Source organism: Hippocampus bargibanti, linkage group LG14, assembly GCF_051943395.1.
Source record: "Hippocampus bargibanti isolate YZ-2025 linkage group LG14, ASM5194339v1, whole genome shotgun sequence".
In the NCBI taxonomy this organism is placed as follows: Eukaryota; Metazoa; Chordata; class Actinopteri; order Syngnathiformes; family Syngnathidae; genus Hippocampus; species Hippocampus bargibanti.
In genome coordinates, this window is record NC_142747.1 from 9999284 (window position 1) to 10015008 (window position 15725).

At 44.6% G+C, this 15725-nt stretch overlaps 1 protein-coding gene across 1 annotated transcript; it reads right to left on the minus strand.

The window, feature by feature from the left end:
• Nucleotides 1–878: 878 nt before the first annotated feature.
• On the minus strand, nt 879–15588 carry mnta (MAX network transcriptional repressor a). Its single transcript, XM_089013997.1, has 6 exons — nt 15296–15588; nt 12693–13305; nt 12520–12561; nt 12211–12322; nt 4180–4372; nt 879–2959 (listed from the first exon to the last, which is right to left on the minus strand). The coding sequence occupies exons 1-6, from the start codon at nt 15366–15368 to the stop codon at nt 2319–2321; spliced, it is 1674 nt and encodes a 557-aa protein (XP_088870123.1). The 5' UTR covers nt 15369–15588; the 3' UTR covers nt 879–2318.
• Between the last annotated feature and the right edge of the window lie 137 nt (nt 15589–15725).

Genomic DNA, 15725 nt, shown 5'->3' on the forward strand with positions numbered 1-15725 from the left:
AACGACCATGTATATATAGTAAGGCGTTTTTAGCCCAAAGAACATGACTAAGTATTGTAAGGCGTTTTTTAGCTGAAAAAACAACCATGTATAGCAAGGATTTTTTTTTTTTTTTGCCAAATGAAACGACCATGTATCGTAAGATGTTGTTAGCCCGGAGACAAAACAAAAAGCATTTTTTGGTCGAATAAAATGGCCATGTATAGAAGAGGATCAAGAGTTATTCACCACAAACATTTTTGATGACACACAGGAAGGCTGGGGTTGAACTCTGCACCATTTGACCACAAGGTAGGTAATGAGCAGTCCAAAATTATTCCAAGGGGTGAGTGTGAGCACGAAAAGGATCATGAAATCAAGGGACACACAATACAGGTGGGCACCGGATTTGAACACTGCCCCTGCACATCGCAAAGACACTAACCACTCAACTACCAAGGTGAATGACTGGTCTACATCAGGCCTACGGGTGAATGTGCTCGAAAAAAGACCATGAATGTAAAAATTAACCATGTAAGCCCCCCAAAAAAACAACCATGTATCATAAAGGTGTTTTTAGCTGATAAAACAACCATGTATAGGAAGGTATTTTAGCCCCCTCAAAAAAATGACCATGTACGGGGGAAGGCGTTTTTAGCTGAAAAAAACTCACCATGTTTCATAAGGCGTTTGTAGCCCCAAAAAACACGACCGGGTATAGTAAGGCATTTTTTACTCCCGCTCCCCCCCCAAAAAAATGTATAGTGAAGCATTTTTTCAGAAAAAAAAATCATGTATAGTAAGCCGTTTTTCGCCTGAAAAAAAATGACAGTAATGCAATAAGACCAATTTCAAATGTGAACTGTCAATGTGGTGGCTAAACATGACAAAAAATGAGATAAATTTGCAAACAAAAACATTTTATTAAGTCATGTTTTATATAGTTCTTATTCCATATAATTTCCCCAGCGATTCTCATGATAGTGACATCTATTCAGCCCAGCTTTCACAGGCTATTTACAAGTACAACTTTCACCATAGGGAAAACACGTAAAATTATATATGTCTCGCAGTGTCACCACCGACGACTTTGAGACATTTTGTATCGGGCTCCGACATGATTTCAACCCAATTTGCTGCAAAATTTGATCACAACAAGCAACGCTTTATCTTTGCGCTTCCAATCATTTGGAATGGAACAGAATGCGAGAAATCAAAGTACTGTACGCATAAAATATTTTGCCAAGTGAGCCAAATGTGATCTTTCGTACTCTCCCTCAAGGTAATTACATGGTCCCAATAAAACAAAAACGTATGTGAGAAGTTACAGGCAACAACATAAAAAAAGTTTATATACATGAAAGTTAACAAAGTGTACATATTTTTTTATAATAAAATAACATAAAAAACAAACAAAAATGGGTCAGGCTAATCCATCACAATTTGGAGAGCGTAGCATGTATTAAGTGCCATGTGAAACACGGCTTGGATTCTAGCTGATTTTCACAGTGCTCGTAACAAGAAATTAAGCTAAAAAGGGAATCCGGGAGGGTCATTGCATGATTTTTTTTGTGTGCCAAATGACATATTTACAATTCAAACGGCCACTCTAGTAATCACATTCCATTGGGAGGTTGAACTGGTGTCTGCCTCCTTTTATTGTTGAGTGCCACGAGATAATCAGATGTTTGGCTACTGATAATCCAAATCAATTTGTTGAAAAAAAATGGAACTACAACCATCCATCGCAGTGACGAGCGGGAGATTAAAATACTCTTCCTCGAGAAAAGTGAAGGTACACAATGACATTGCGCATGGTGTTTGTTTGGTGGCGGGCCGCGAATTTCTTACTCCGATGTCAAATATTTGACTTGGCTCAATCGAGGTTGGGAAATAATGATTTCGTGTAAACATCCGACTGGACAGAAAAAGTCGCAGAGCAATGAGTGTGCTAAATGAAGGTACCTAACCTTAACCGGACAGCAGGGGGCGGTATTGCCATAGATGCAAGTCCCTGAGGACTGCGACTCCAAACAAGAGTGATCCAGTCCACGATTTGAATGTGGCAGAAGAGCACGAGTTTGCAAGCGGGGAAGGGGGGGGGGTGTCTTCAGTTGACTCCCATTCTCAACGTGCCGTTTATGGCGGGTCGAGGCACGTCGAGCCCTGCCATTGGTCCACCGCAGCAGGCCTTCCTGGCAGCAGCAGGCCCTTCCTGTCCCTGACGAAGCAGCAGACGCGACATGTGACAGTGCGGATGTCTACACCTGGATCCACTGAGCCCCCCCTTGACGGGTGCGGCGAGATGGTCACGTAGAGAGGGGCGTCGCTGAGCCGCTTCAGGCGAGTTTCAGAGTGCTGATGGGAAAGGAGGGCATGGTCACCATGGTGACGGGGTTGAGCACAGTCTGGCCCACAAGCTGCGAGTGATGCGCCACTACGGCTTGTTTGCCTACGATGGCGGCGCCGGGCGGGGCCGGGTTAGCGGCCCCGTTGACGTGGCCCAACGTGTGCGCTATGTGGCTGATCAAGGCGGGCTGCGTGACAGCCACCGGCTGCGGGTACAGGGCGGGGAGGTGGGGGCTCAGGTGGGCCACCGGGTGCACGGTGATGTGGCTGATGGGCGGCTGCCCCGGCGCCAGCTGGGCGATATGTTTCGGCCCGCCCGCCTGGATGACGCGGTTGACCGCTTGGATGACGGACGGGTGCGAGGCGGACGCGTGGGCGATGACGGTCGGGTGTAAGGCGGGCTGGCCCGCGGCGGAGACGGGGGGCTTGGCCGGCGGCTGCAACGTCGACACCTGATGGGCGATGAAGGAGGGCGTGGGGGCGGTCACAGTCAAAGAGAGGGCGGCGGTGACGGCGGGCGTCTGGTGGAGGATCTCGGGTTTGTGGGCCTGAGGGGCGGCGGGCGACTCGCTCGGAGGTTGCGCCATCACTTCTTCGTCGTCATCGTCCTCGTCCATCACCTCTTCGCCTTCTGCGAGCAAACACGAAAGTCACAGATTGGACACATTTTAGCTTTACTATTCAAAATCAATCAATAGGCCAAAAAGTCCAAGATGGCGCCCGAGTAGGCAGCCGTTGCTCTGTTTTGTTGTTTTTGTGTTTTCTTTCCTCACTTTTGGTTGTTGTGTGTCGCGTGGTAAGGATACGGATTGTTTTTCAGCATTTTTGCCCACGACATTCATCAAGGAGGAGACTGTGCTGAGCGGTTGCGCCTTTTCGGCAGCACGAATATGCCAGCACTGTTTTTCGATTTGGGAGGAATGCTGGCGATTATGCGTTTTTGCGCTTGTAATGGGCAGCGTTGTCACAGCCCCGCTTTGTTCAGCAGAAAAGTTGTTGCTGTTGGACAGTCTGCGGCCAGATTGATGCATGGCTTGAGGAGCCCACGATGTGAAGAAAGGAGCGTCAGGGCAGAGCGCCGATGCGTCTGTGGAATTTTGGGGCTTGGATTTGAAGCGGATTTACATGGGACAGGAGATGTGACACAATCTCCCCGTCAACGCACGCTACAGCTTTGTGTTTGCTTTCAACATTTAGCTTGTAGCAGACGAGCACATTTCACTAGGATGTCCCTGATCCACTGGTAAAAAGGATGCTTCGATCCTCTCCTCTTTCATCAAGAACTGCTTCATGCAGCAAAGAGGGTGCACAAAGTGCATAAGATTAAATGGCTGTCTGTGTCACATTATTTGTTATTTAGTATTTTTGTTGTCGTTTTGACATCAACATGGTGCCGCGAGCAAGAGTGGCTGCCTTTACAGCAGTGCTGTATTGTTTTTCTACTTCTTCCTTTCCTTTCCTCTTCCTTTCATAACTTTGCTGCTGTGAAATGTAAATTTCTCCACTGTGAGACTAATAAAGACTAATGTAATCTAAATCCAATCCAAATAGATACATTAGTGGATTAATTAATTGTTGCTGAACAGGAAGCGGGGGGAATGATTTTGCAAAATAATTCTATATCCGATTCATGAATTCTAATAATATCTGATCGTGACAGGCCTCAAAAGTATATCAATATCTGCATCACAGTGATAATAAAATCATGAGCGTTGATTTTTGCGCCGACTGGATTGAATTTGAGGATCATTTTTCCCAGGATGAGAGAAGACATCAACATGGCGGCGCAAGAATAGCAATCGTTTCCGTTCCTGGAGCAAAGACTGCTTCCGTGCGCTATTTCGTGCCCACCTGATGCAGTGGAAGTGGAAGCCTGATCCTCCTCGGGCTGCGCCGTCTGCCGCAACACGCGCTCAATCTCCACCACGTCCATCCACTGGCTCAGCTCGTTCTTCAGCTCCTCCAAGTGCTGCTGCGTGGCGATCTTCTCGCGGGCCAGGCGCTCCATGTCGTGCTCGTACTCCTTCTCTTTACGCTTCAGCGTCTGCCGGAACACAAACAAACGAGGGCCTGTGGAATAATTCACTAACTCTTCTTTGTCAATTAAAATATCTATCTAAACGAGGGAAAAAAACATCAAACATCCATCCATTCTGCATTAATTGATCACAAGAGATCCCTGGTTTGCACAAGTGTGCACACCCTTTTATGACTTTTTTTTTTATGACTTTTTTTTTTTCTTTGCTTTCTAAACAAAGCCTAAAGTTTTTGCATTGACCGCACACAGCTGTTTGGAACTGTCGGTTTCCATTTTGAAGAAAACTCCAGTTTTGTTTCAGGAAAAACAAAACACAACATGTCGGGATGGCATTCTTTTTGAGATGGATCTAATATCTTTTGCTATGAAGGCCAAAAAGTTGGACCTTCAGTAAACGAAATCAAAGTCGCTCAACTTTGTGGCGGCATGAGCAGTTCTTGGAAATGCCGCGATTGTGCCAGATTTTCCAATCTACGTGAGGAAGACCGTTTTCACTGTATCCCGACGGCCTACTTAATACTGTGGAAATGAGTTTGGGCCATTCGACAGATGGTACCTTTGTTTAATGAAAGTTGTCTTGTGTGGAAGTACTTTTGTGCTCCAAGATGAGAGTTCAAAAACAGTCTGAGGTGTTTATTTTGACTTTGCCTCTGAAATATTTTTTCCTGCCCAATTGAATGGATGAGTGGATTTTTTGTCAAGGTTAATCGGATTTTTTTTTAATTAACAGAAACTTTGCATGAACAAACTGTAGATAAGTTGTGTCAAACTCATTTTTTTTTTTTTTTGCTGTGGGCCACATTGTAGTGACTGTTATGAATTTGGAGAAGCCATGAGAATGCTCTATCCCCTCCACATATTACATATTGAGAGCACAATAAATGAATGAATTAACTAGTTTTCAAATCTAAAATTAAGAATAATGACTGTTATTGTGGTTTACATGTCACAATTTGAAATTTTGGTACGACCATTAGTAAGGGAATTTCGCTTTTGTGGGCCGAATAAAATGATGTGGCGGGCCAGATTTGGCCTGGACTTTGACACCTATAGTATATACTTAATATACACTTCAGGTCAAGGGTCAGGAACCTATGGCTCGCGAGCCATATATGGCTGTTTTGATGATTGCATCTGGCTCGCCAATAAAACTAAATACACATTCTCGCTTTTTCTGTTCACTTCCTGTTTGGGCTGCAGTTGGCGGAAAACACAATTCTGATTGGATGATACTGACCTAGGTTGGCAGAAAGCGCAATTTCGATTGGATACTGGCCGTTCATTTGAAACAGGTAAACGGCGATTTTAAATAAGCCCGACGAGTAAAAAAATGACGACTATCGTACACTACTTCAGGTTGGAATGGACCAAAGGATTCACCTTTATGGAGAGGAAACGTTCTGATCCTAATTTACAATGAAACAATACCATCAATGAAACAGTGGAATGTCAGTGGCACTTTGACAAGCCCCATGCTAACGTTAGCATCAATATACTTCTGCGAGAGACAGCAGAAAGCAAGTGTGGAAGATAATGATCAGTTTGCAGGCTACTTCATGTATGGACCCGGCAAGTTGGCTTTCATTCCGATCGTTTGGCTGGATTTTTACCAATCATGACGAACGGAAAACCGTTCATGTTAGTGGTGAGTACTATCACAAAGAAATTTTAAATACAGTAAAGTCTCGTTATATCGATATCGGTTATATCGATAGTACCGCTTATTACGATACTATTTTCATTTCCCTTGCACATTTCTAGTCTTTTTATGTATAATTAGTACCGTTTAGTACGATACCCGGTTATTACGATAATCCGGTTATTACGGTGCTCCTTTTCATCCCCCGCCGGCCATTTTTGTTGTTTATATCGATATATCCGTCGCGCCATTGGTCAACTTGGTCACGTGTCTTGTTACGTGAGCCGCCATCGGTCGCGCCATTGGTCGACTTGGCCGTGTGACTTTGTCACGTGACACGCCATCGGTCGCGCCATTGGTCAACTTGGTCACGTGTCTTGGTTACGTGTCACGCCATCAGTTGCGCCATTGGTCGACTTGGTCAGGTGACTTGGTTACGTGCCCAGCACCCGTGTAGCAGAGCCATTTTCATTTTCAGACGCGAGCTCGTGTGTAGCAGACGAGATTGAAGTGTTTGTGTTAAAAGGTAAAAATGGGAAGCAGAAGAAGATTGATGACTTTTTTAAATTGTATACATAATACAGTAAGATGTAAGCGTTGCAGTTTCCCTGTTGTGTTATGTACATGCCCACTGTACTGTATATGAATGCAATCGTTTTTTGCAACAATGTTTCTTGTTTTGTCTTCTGAAGCGCGATGATTTTGAAAATTATTAACATTCCATACTGTGTATTAAAGGACAGCCGATGTCACTTTTTATTCAAATGCAAATAAAAATGACTTCACGCCAAGACGTCTTGCATTGCTTGTGAATCCAAACAATGGCTTCAGATTCGGATAATATGCTTACTTGTTACACATCCAGTTATGAATATGTTTCAAATACACTGTAGTTCTGAAGATTAAAGCATACATGTTTACAATCATTAAAGAATTATATGTGCCATTTTGAGGCAACATTGGGGGAACATCTCTCACCCCAAAAAAAAGGGAGCTAATGGCCAGCTCCGTTTCTTATATGGCGCTTGGCTGCCCTCTTTTGGCGGCTTTTGTTTAATGCAGTTCGGCGCAGGATCGGATATATCGATAGTCCCTGTTATATCGATATTTTTTCGGACTCCCTTGAATATCGATATAACGAGACTTTACTGTAATACATTCTGATATTTTGTTGAAAAGCGTGCGTGTTTGCGTCTGCGTGTGGCTCTCACTGAAAAACATTTCTAAATATTTTACTTCTATGGCTCTCTTAGGCAAAAAGGTTCCCGACCGCTGCTTTAGGTACTTTGAAGCAGTAGATATTTTTCAACGTGTGTACTGCAGCCACGTTTAAAAAATGTCATTTCATAGATGTGGGGCGGATAAAAGTGTTTTTATTCCTCGAAAGTCACTTGGCACATTGCAGACAACAAGCATCCCTGAACTGTTTCGTGAAATAAAACGTGTGTGCGCGTGTGAGACATGTCGCGTTCTGTTTGTCAGTAAACAGACAACTTCCGGTTCCATTGTAACTAACTGTGGGTGTGGACATTGCCAACAAAGTATATGATTTTCTAAGTAAATAAGCCACTAAAACAACAGCGATACAATAAATTGTCAGGAAACATGTGCCAATGGAATTTGATCCTGCAAAAAATGACTTTTGTTATGAAGCAGTTTTTGTTGGGAGGGCACGCCAGGCAAGATGAGGCGGGGAGGAAAACTGGGCGGTGCTTGCAGCCAATGACTCAATGACCTAGTTCCACCCTCCAACCCTACACCCGAGCTGCAGGTCAGTTGACAAACAACTGTTCCAAAATCAAACAATCAAAACTGGCGGAGAAAAGAGCAATAACAGTGTGACACGCATGAATATTGTACAATTATTTTTTAAAAAGCACTGAAAGGGACCGCGCAGCGTGACGCAGAGTCCAATGAGTGCGGATCATAAAAAGCATTTCCTCATCGGGCGGACTTCCTGCTTGTGCGCAGTCGACACGGCTGCGTGCGCACGTCCCCGTGTGTTTGTGTGTTTAAAGGCCACGTTTTGTCAGGCAGCGCACGCACAACACATGACTAGACGAGCAAAAGGCGGGCACCTGTCCCTTGTCTTCATCCTGGATTAGTGGCTGAGGGCCCCGTGGGAGAAACATTGCGGCCTAAACGTAAAGCTTTGGAGAGCTTCAAATCACAACTACAAATTCAAATGTTTACCACCTTCCTTCACTTCAAAACTGAGCATTAAGTCATCTAAAATATAGTTTTTAACAATGCTTTGATATATATATATATATATATATATATATATATATATATATATATATATATATATATATATATATATATATATATATATATATATATATATATGATCAGAAAATCAAACAAGACTGATTTTCCGATGGTATTACAGGTTCCTAGCACAGTCCAAAAACGTGCACGATCGATTACGTATTTTCCGCACTCTATGGCGCACCTAAAAGCCTTCAAGTGTTTCAAAAACTCAACATGCACCTTATTATCCAGTACGCCTTATATATGGAAAGTTTTTAAATATGTCATTAACACAAGGTGCACCTTATAGTCCGGAAAATATGATAATTTAAGTCGAAAATGTCCATACGCGGGGACGTCAGTCAGTGTGAAAGGTTGCTTGGTGCTATCTGTGACTGATTGTCACAATATGTGACGCTAGCCGTGCCTCTGGCCCAAAGTTAGCGGCTCCAGCTCATGCGTGACACTTCTGAGGACAAGAGCACTCAACTAATTCGAGTACACGATGTGATGTGAGAAGACGTCCGTTCCAACAAGCACCCAATGACAGGCATCTCTTGTCATCATTGGTTGTCAAGGAAACAGCTCGAAGGTTCCCACGGCAACAGAGACCCTTCGCAGCGTTGAACAATACGCGAGGTATTTCCCGACTGACGTTCAGTCCGTCACGGTATACAATGAGGGAAAGACTTAGAACAATGAGCATCAAGTGGACGCACGTCGTCGACTATCCTCAAACAAGCTCAAGAATCAAGGAGATCGAAAAAGAGCAAGGCAATGGGGCAAAGGTGCTATGCAAACACAGTGACCCACTGAGCCACTGTGCGTCCATGCGTGCGCACACGTGGCGGAGACAACAAACACGCCACTCCACGCAGAAACAAACCCTTGAAACCTGAGAATCTGCTAAAAGGCAGGTGGCTCCCACATGGCATCCGGCTAATCGTGTCGCCATTGTTGCTAGAACATCGGGTTCCAGGCACCTTTAGTTGACTAACACCATCTTTGCTGCCCCCCAACCCCTACCCACAAACACAATTCCAGATATAAAATCTAAATTCAACCCTGTTTGCGTGGTAATCTCGCTCAGGGCAGGAATGGGCCGCGCCGCAGAGTGTGTGGGTTTGTGTCAGGTAAACACCGGTCAAGCTGGCTGTCACAAGCGACTAGTGGAAAAAAACAAAAATGAGGTGCACATGGCCCAACAAAACGGGGAGGGGCGGGCCGTTTACAGCTAGACTCACTTGTGCAGCAGTTGAGGACAAGCTGTACTGCACCGTCTTAAAGGGCCAGCAGCGTGCGAGCGAGGCCACGTTGCGAACACGCGGCTAAAGCCGGATCTCGGAGCGGTAGTCTTGTGACTATGTGCTGAGCCTCATCTCGTCGTGCCTTCCAGCTGGAAGGGGGGCACTTGGTGCCGTGCCTGCCAACTCATAAGCAAAGCTGTGTGTGTCGAAAATCACATTTTGGTTCTATAATATATATATTCTATCTAGCTATCGACCTACCTACCTAGTATATATAGCTATAGCTAGAGATAGCGATAGACATAGATATTTTTCTCAAGCGGTGAAGGGAAATAAAATTATCCAAATGAGATGAAGTGGCTGGACAAGTGTGGACTCTGGGTGGGGAAAACATCTACAACACGTAGGGCAGTATATTATGGTTCAACAAAATCAAGGATGTACTTTATGGCTGGCCAAAACAAAACCAACACTGCTCATCACTCACAGTACACCATAGGCACAGCTAAGCATGATACTAGCAGGATGAGCCTGAATTGGGACCTCTGTCAATTGGGAACAATTCCAATTCCAGTATTGGCAAGAAACATTCAGAACTGTTTTGATATTGACTGGATTTAAACATGCTCGATGATAATCTCGATTTTACCCACTTTCGACCAAATCCTGACAATTCAGCGGTGATAGTAGAAAGGGTAGTAGACAGTCCAACTATTGCCCAATGTTGTGTAGATATATATAGATTGGATTGGATTGGATTTGCCTTTATTAGTCTCGCAGTGGAGAAATTTACATTCCACAGCAGCAAAATTATGAAAGAAAGACAGCTAACTAGCTAGTACCATAACTCAATAGATCGCTCGATAGCTAGCTAGCTCGATAGCTAGCTCACTAGCTAGCTTGATAGATCGAATATTACCTTCGATTCATCACTATTCAGTCCTGGGCTCAAATTCAGCTTCTCGGTCATTCTATTTCCGCAAAAATCTACATTTTAGGTCAATTTCTAATGACTGTATCACAGACTGTCTGTTCTCAATGTGAATAGTGACTGTAAATGTGCCCCGCAATACACAAGCAACCAGTGCAGAATCTGGCGCCTGACACTGCGAGTACTCCCGAGTCACGTCTGCTGCTGCAGCGCTGGGTGGAGGAGCAGCACAGGCTGGTGACGTCAGGCGGCTCGAGCTAGCCATGTGCTCGCTGCTCATGTGGCCTTAAAAGCTCAGCGAGGCCCGCAAGGGAGGGGCGGGGTATGTGGGAGGACTAGAACCGCATTAGAGATTAGTTTTCAGCTTCCACGGGGGCCGTCTATACGTTTTTTTTTCTCCACTCAAAGCCAATGTTACACGTCTGATATTCAGAAAAGACACGAGTAACTGGTATTGACCAGAGCTTACGATTTACTCGCAATTACTTGGTTCACATGGCGTTAAAGTAAAGCTTATTCGGCTCTTCAATGTAAACACCTTGCTGTGAAAATCCTTTTTTAACATAGATGATCTTAACCATTGAAGAATTCAATTGACTGATCACACTTGTTTTTGCTTTGGACGTCGACTACAAGGTATTGCGTGACTTGTGAGTTATTCAACATGCCGTGCTAATTAATGACTTGCCTTGAAGATCTCTAAAACAATAAAATAAAATCAGCTTCAGCATTGTTGTTACAACGATTCACACGTCTCTGGCAAAACATTATTTTTTATTATTATTGAGATAAAAGGACTTCCCAGTGGCCACACAGACTTTTTTTTGAAGAGGTCACGCTCCACCATTGGCAGCGTGATTGGGTAAAAAGCTCTGCACTCACCCTGGCCTACTTTCCCTCTGTATTATTGACGGCCAGACTGCAATTATTCAGCATCGAGCAACGCGGCCTCGTCAAACGATGATTATTTTCCACAAGCCATCAAGGAGGGCACAATTCTGTCATGTGTATGGGAACAGTTTGTGTGAAGAAGAACGTGTTTCTCAGCTCTGAGATGAGTTCTTCAAAAAATAAGAAAAGGAAGTGGGGGGTTGCAAAAAATGAAAACATCAATAACAATGCCTGCAATGTTACAGTCTGACAATGTTCGGAGTCCCGCTGTGAAATTAGATAGAGATATTTTTCTCAAGAGGTGAAGGGAAATAAAAGATCAGAACTATCTTTTGAAGCAGTTTCGAAATTTTTGTGGCTCATGAAATTAAATCTGGACTGGCCTGGGAAACCCCCTCCCTCTCCAGGAACCATTTCCAAATGTTTTAAATAATTTTGTGATTCAGATTCTGTATTCTTGTCAGGCTCTAACCTGTAAAGACGCTCTTTGAGATTGTGAGCAAGAAAAGAGCGACACAGTGGGGGAAGTACTGCGGTGTAAGGCGTGTCATGTACACAAGGTACTAAACCTTTGAGCAGTGGACAGTAAAAAAAAAAAAAAAAAGACAGGTGCATTATTTCATGTTAAATGTTATCTAAAGTGCTTTGGTTTAGACGAAGCTCTCTCGAGTGTGTGTGTGTGTGTGTGTGTGTGTGTGTGTGTGTGTGTGTAAAGTAGTGGTAATGACCCCTTGAGGGCTTCAAATTAATTGTCAACACTGTGTATTCGATACATAAGTCACGGGATAATATCCGAGTTCAGAAAAGAAACAATTGACCTGCACAAGGCCATTTCAAAAGCAGTCACAACGGAATCGCAATCACGTGTCAGCCCGCTTCCTACCTGAATGTATCTCAGAGCACTTCTCAGCACACTTAAATTGGAGGTTTTCTTTTCATCGATGTTGGGGATGTTCTTTTTCAGGGTCTCAAAACACTCCTTCAAATGGGCTCGCCTAATGGAGAAAAAAAAAGTTCTTATCCTGTGACTGTAAAGTGTCCCTGAGAGTTTTGAAAGGCGCTTAGAAATGAAATGGATTATTATATACAAACACGCAGACGCTCACTTTAGAAACAGTCCACTCGTGCCATTTTTTGGAGTGTTCATATTGTGCAATAACACAGAGAAATAAAAGGCGGCGTTTCAACCCACCGGTTTTTCTCGAGCTTGTTATGCACTTCTCTGGTGCCTGCCCTGTCGGAACACAGACCAGAACATAGTCAGGTTTTGACATTCCAACACGAGGAAGCTGATTTGATAACCGCACATCAAGATGCATTCGTGACAAAACACAAATAGGTTGAAGGTCAATTTGATGGCCTTACCCGCCGGGTCGTTTCTTTTGGTCAAGTAGTCGTCCGTCATCAGGAGGACTCGCCCGACTGCTGGGGGCGTTCACCAAATGGGTTGGCTGTAGTGTCTGGGGGTGCAATGCGGGCGGATGTGGGGGGGAGACGATGGAGCCTGGATAGGGCTGAGGGAGCTGTTGGGGAGGCTGCTGCTGTTGTGTGTGAGCGCTGTTGGTTTGAGCGAGGAGCTGCGTAGGGGGATGTAGATGGTTCTGCGGGGCAGGTTTGTGGTTCGGGTCATCCGGGTGGGCTTGGGGGGAACGTGGCGGAGCTACGACACCTTGTTCCTGAGGAGAAGGTGGTTCCCTTTTGGGGGAGGCTCGAGGGGGAGCAGCGGGATGGGAGAGCAAAGCCAAAGGGAGGGAAGGTGAGCCGGTGGGGTTGGATTTGACAACCGGGATTGGGATGACCGCGATGGGCATGGAGGGGCGAGGCAAGGACGGCGGGATGGAGGCCGGGGGCCGCTCAGTGATAAGCTCCTCTGCTTTTAAAACATTGTTGATGTGGCCTCTGCAGTTGTACTTGTTCACATCGGCGAGTCTTTGATCCGTCAGCAGATCCAGACGTAGCTTCTCTTTCAGTTCATCCTCTGCGGACAACATCCAACACAAGATTTGCCATGAGATAGCGTACATCACAACAGTTCAATGAATACCTATAAAAGTCTAGCAGCGCCTCGCCCGTGGGTAGACTGCGGAAATCAACCCAACTTTCCATTTCTTGTTGAGATTAGAACCCGTGGCTGTACAGCAAACACAGTTCCGCCGCCTCCTGGAATCCTCTAAAACAATGACTACCCATTGGACCTACACGATACCATGAGCCATAATCGCATTATTTTGCCAACTCAAAGAACTTAGGTGAAAATGAAAGGCCATACTGAATGGGGATTAATGAGTTAAGCTTGTGTGATTAATAATGTTGGTGACTGAATTGATCAATTGATCTGCAGTCGCTACCATGCTCCAATGAGCATTGTTGTGTCAGGTGTATGTATTGAGGCTGCAAGAATAACATACAAAGGTGCAAGTGCACACGCACGCACACATGCTTGTGTGGCATGTGTGCACATGTAGTGTTAATGTATGCAAAGAACTTTGAATAATAAATGAAACACTATCCAATTCTAGGCAAGTCGCTGGTGACGTATAGATCTTGATGAAAAGGTCTTGTTGCTATGGCATCCGTGATGTCATTCTTGGAATGTGGTGACTAAAAGTCACATTCAGACCCCCAGCTGTAGTAGTACTTTTACACCAGGTTAAGGATGAAAACGAATACGCATAAAAATGTCCTTTGCACTCCATCGTTTGGAGTGTCGTGCAGTAGAAAGAAATCTGGTGGCAGATATTTCTTTCTACGGGCTACAAACTAAAAGTGACACCACTTGTAGGCATTCCCAAACAAGGGTCATTATGTAACTGCATAGCAAAACCGGCCTGTTATCTACATGCAGTGACCTGCTGCACAGCAGCGAAGAGCAACAGCAGCAGGAGGAGCCTCTCGACATCGAACCAAATTGAGCAATGTAGGGGGAGGGGGAGAAGCCACGTGGAAGAAGTTAAGCACTCACTCCAAGGCGATTGGAAAGACTGTAAACATCTCCAACAGGCAACACCAGCGCTTCGGTAAACTTACTCAATCACGGCACGTATTTCACACCAAATAAATCTGAGCGCACAGCTCCAGACTGCAATGTCACAAATGAATAAAATGATCGATTGCCTTGAGACGAATCCAGTTAAATTTATTTGTTTAATCCATTCATCTTTATATAATATAACCATCTTTTCGCAATCATACAACAACCAATTTGTGGTTTTTTTAATTTGTTATTTTTATTCCTTAAAAGCGCGAGTTGTGAACTTTTAAAGTTCCAATTCAAAAAGATACACAATATACATTTGGTGATTGGGTAAAATCTAATATGCTAAACGGGCATCAAAACAAAAGAATGTTATTAGTGTAGTAAATAATAAACATAAAGTATTCTTTCCACGCATAAAATACAAACAGTCGACTCGCTTTCCGTGTGGTAGTGAGGCATCTGCTGCTCATAAATAATCTGCGGGAGGGGTAGCCGGCGCGCACGTGGTAAAATGGGCGTGTCCTAATGTACACGTCATCATCAGACGGCGCCCTCGGGAGGCTATTTTTATTTTTACTAAATACAAACACTCAAAAGCTGCAGCATGTGGCGCGTAGGCTGTCCTGAAATCCCGCGTCGCGCCACGCCACGCAGTCAACATCGAAGGGGAAACCTGACAGCAAAATGTAATGCAAGCCACGCGACGTCGGATTATTAAACAGTGACACCGCCCATTCTCACGATCACCACGACGGTGGTAAGAAAAACCCAAGAGGTCCACATATTAAACCAAATAAATAGAAATGTCCTTACTACCTGTGCAGAAACGCAAAAACATGCTTTAAAAGGTACACTCTAGTTTTATTCGGTATTTACGCGGCAGCGATGATTCCCAAGAGTTAATCGTCAAAACAAACCTGGTGGTATAACTAACCTAGTGGAACAAATGAAAAACAAAAACATAAACGACAGCAAAAAGACAACTTCTTACCACGTGCTCTCTGTTGTTGCTGGGCTTGCAATTCCAAAAACCTGGCAGCTTCCAGAAGCGTTTCGATGCTCATTTCTGTCCGCTTGGAAAGATTCACAGTCCAAAAGCAAACAAAGAAGCGATGGGGTCGGGGGAGGAGGGGTAATGTTAAGCGAACGCGTGAGAAGTTTAAGGGCGAGAGCGAGATATCCGCGCTAAGGAGGGCGAGAGCGGGGTAACCGGAGTGGACACCCCCTTGAGTGCAAACTAGTGGCTAGAAGTTGCGAACAAGATGGCGCTCAAAGTAGTAGGAACAAATAAGGTTTGTGAATCACGCAGCGGCGAGTAACCGCCTACTCACCCCAACGCCACGGGGAGCCGTCAAAAACACGGAGTAAGAAATAACTGGACTGGATTGGTGATAATGGAAAACATATCCACGAATTATGAA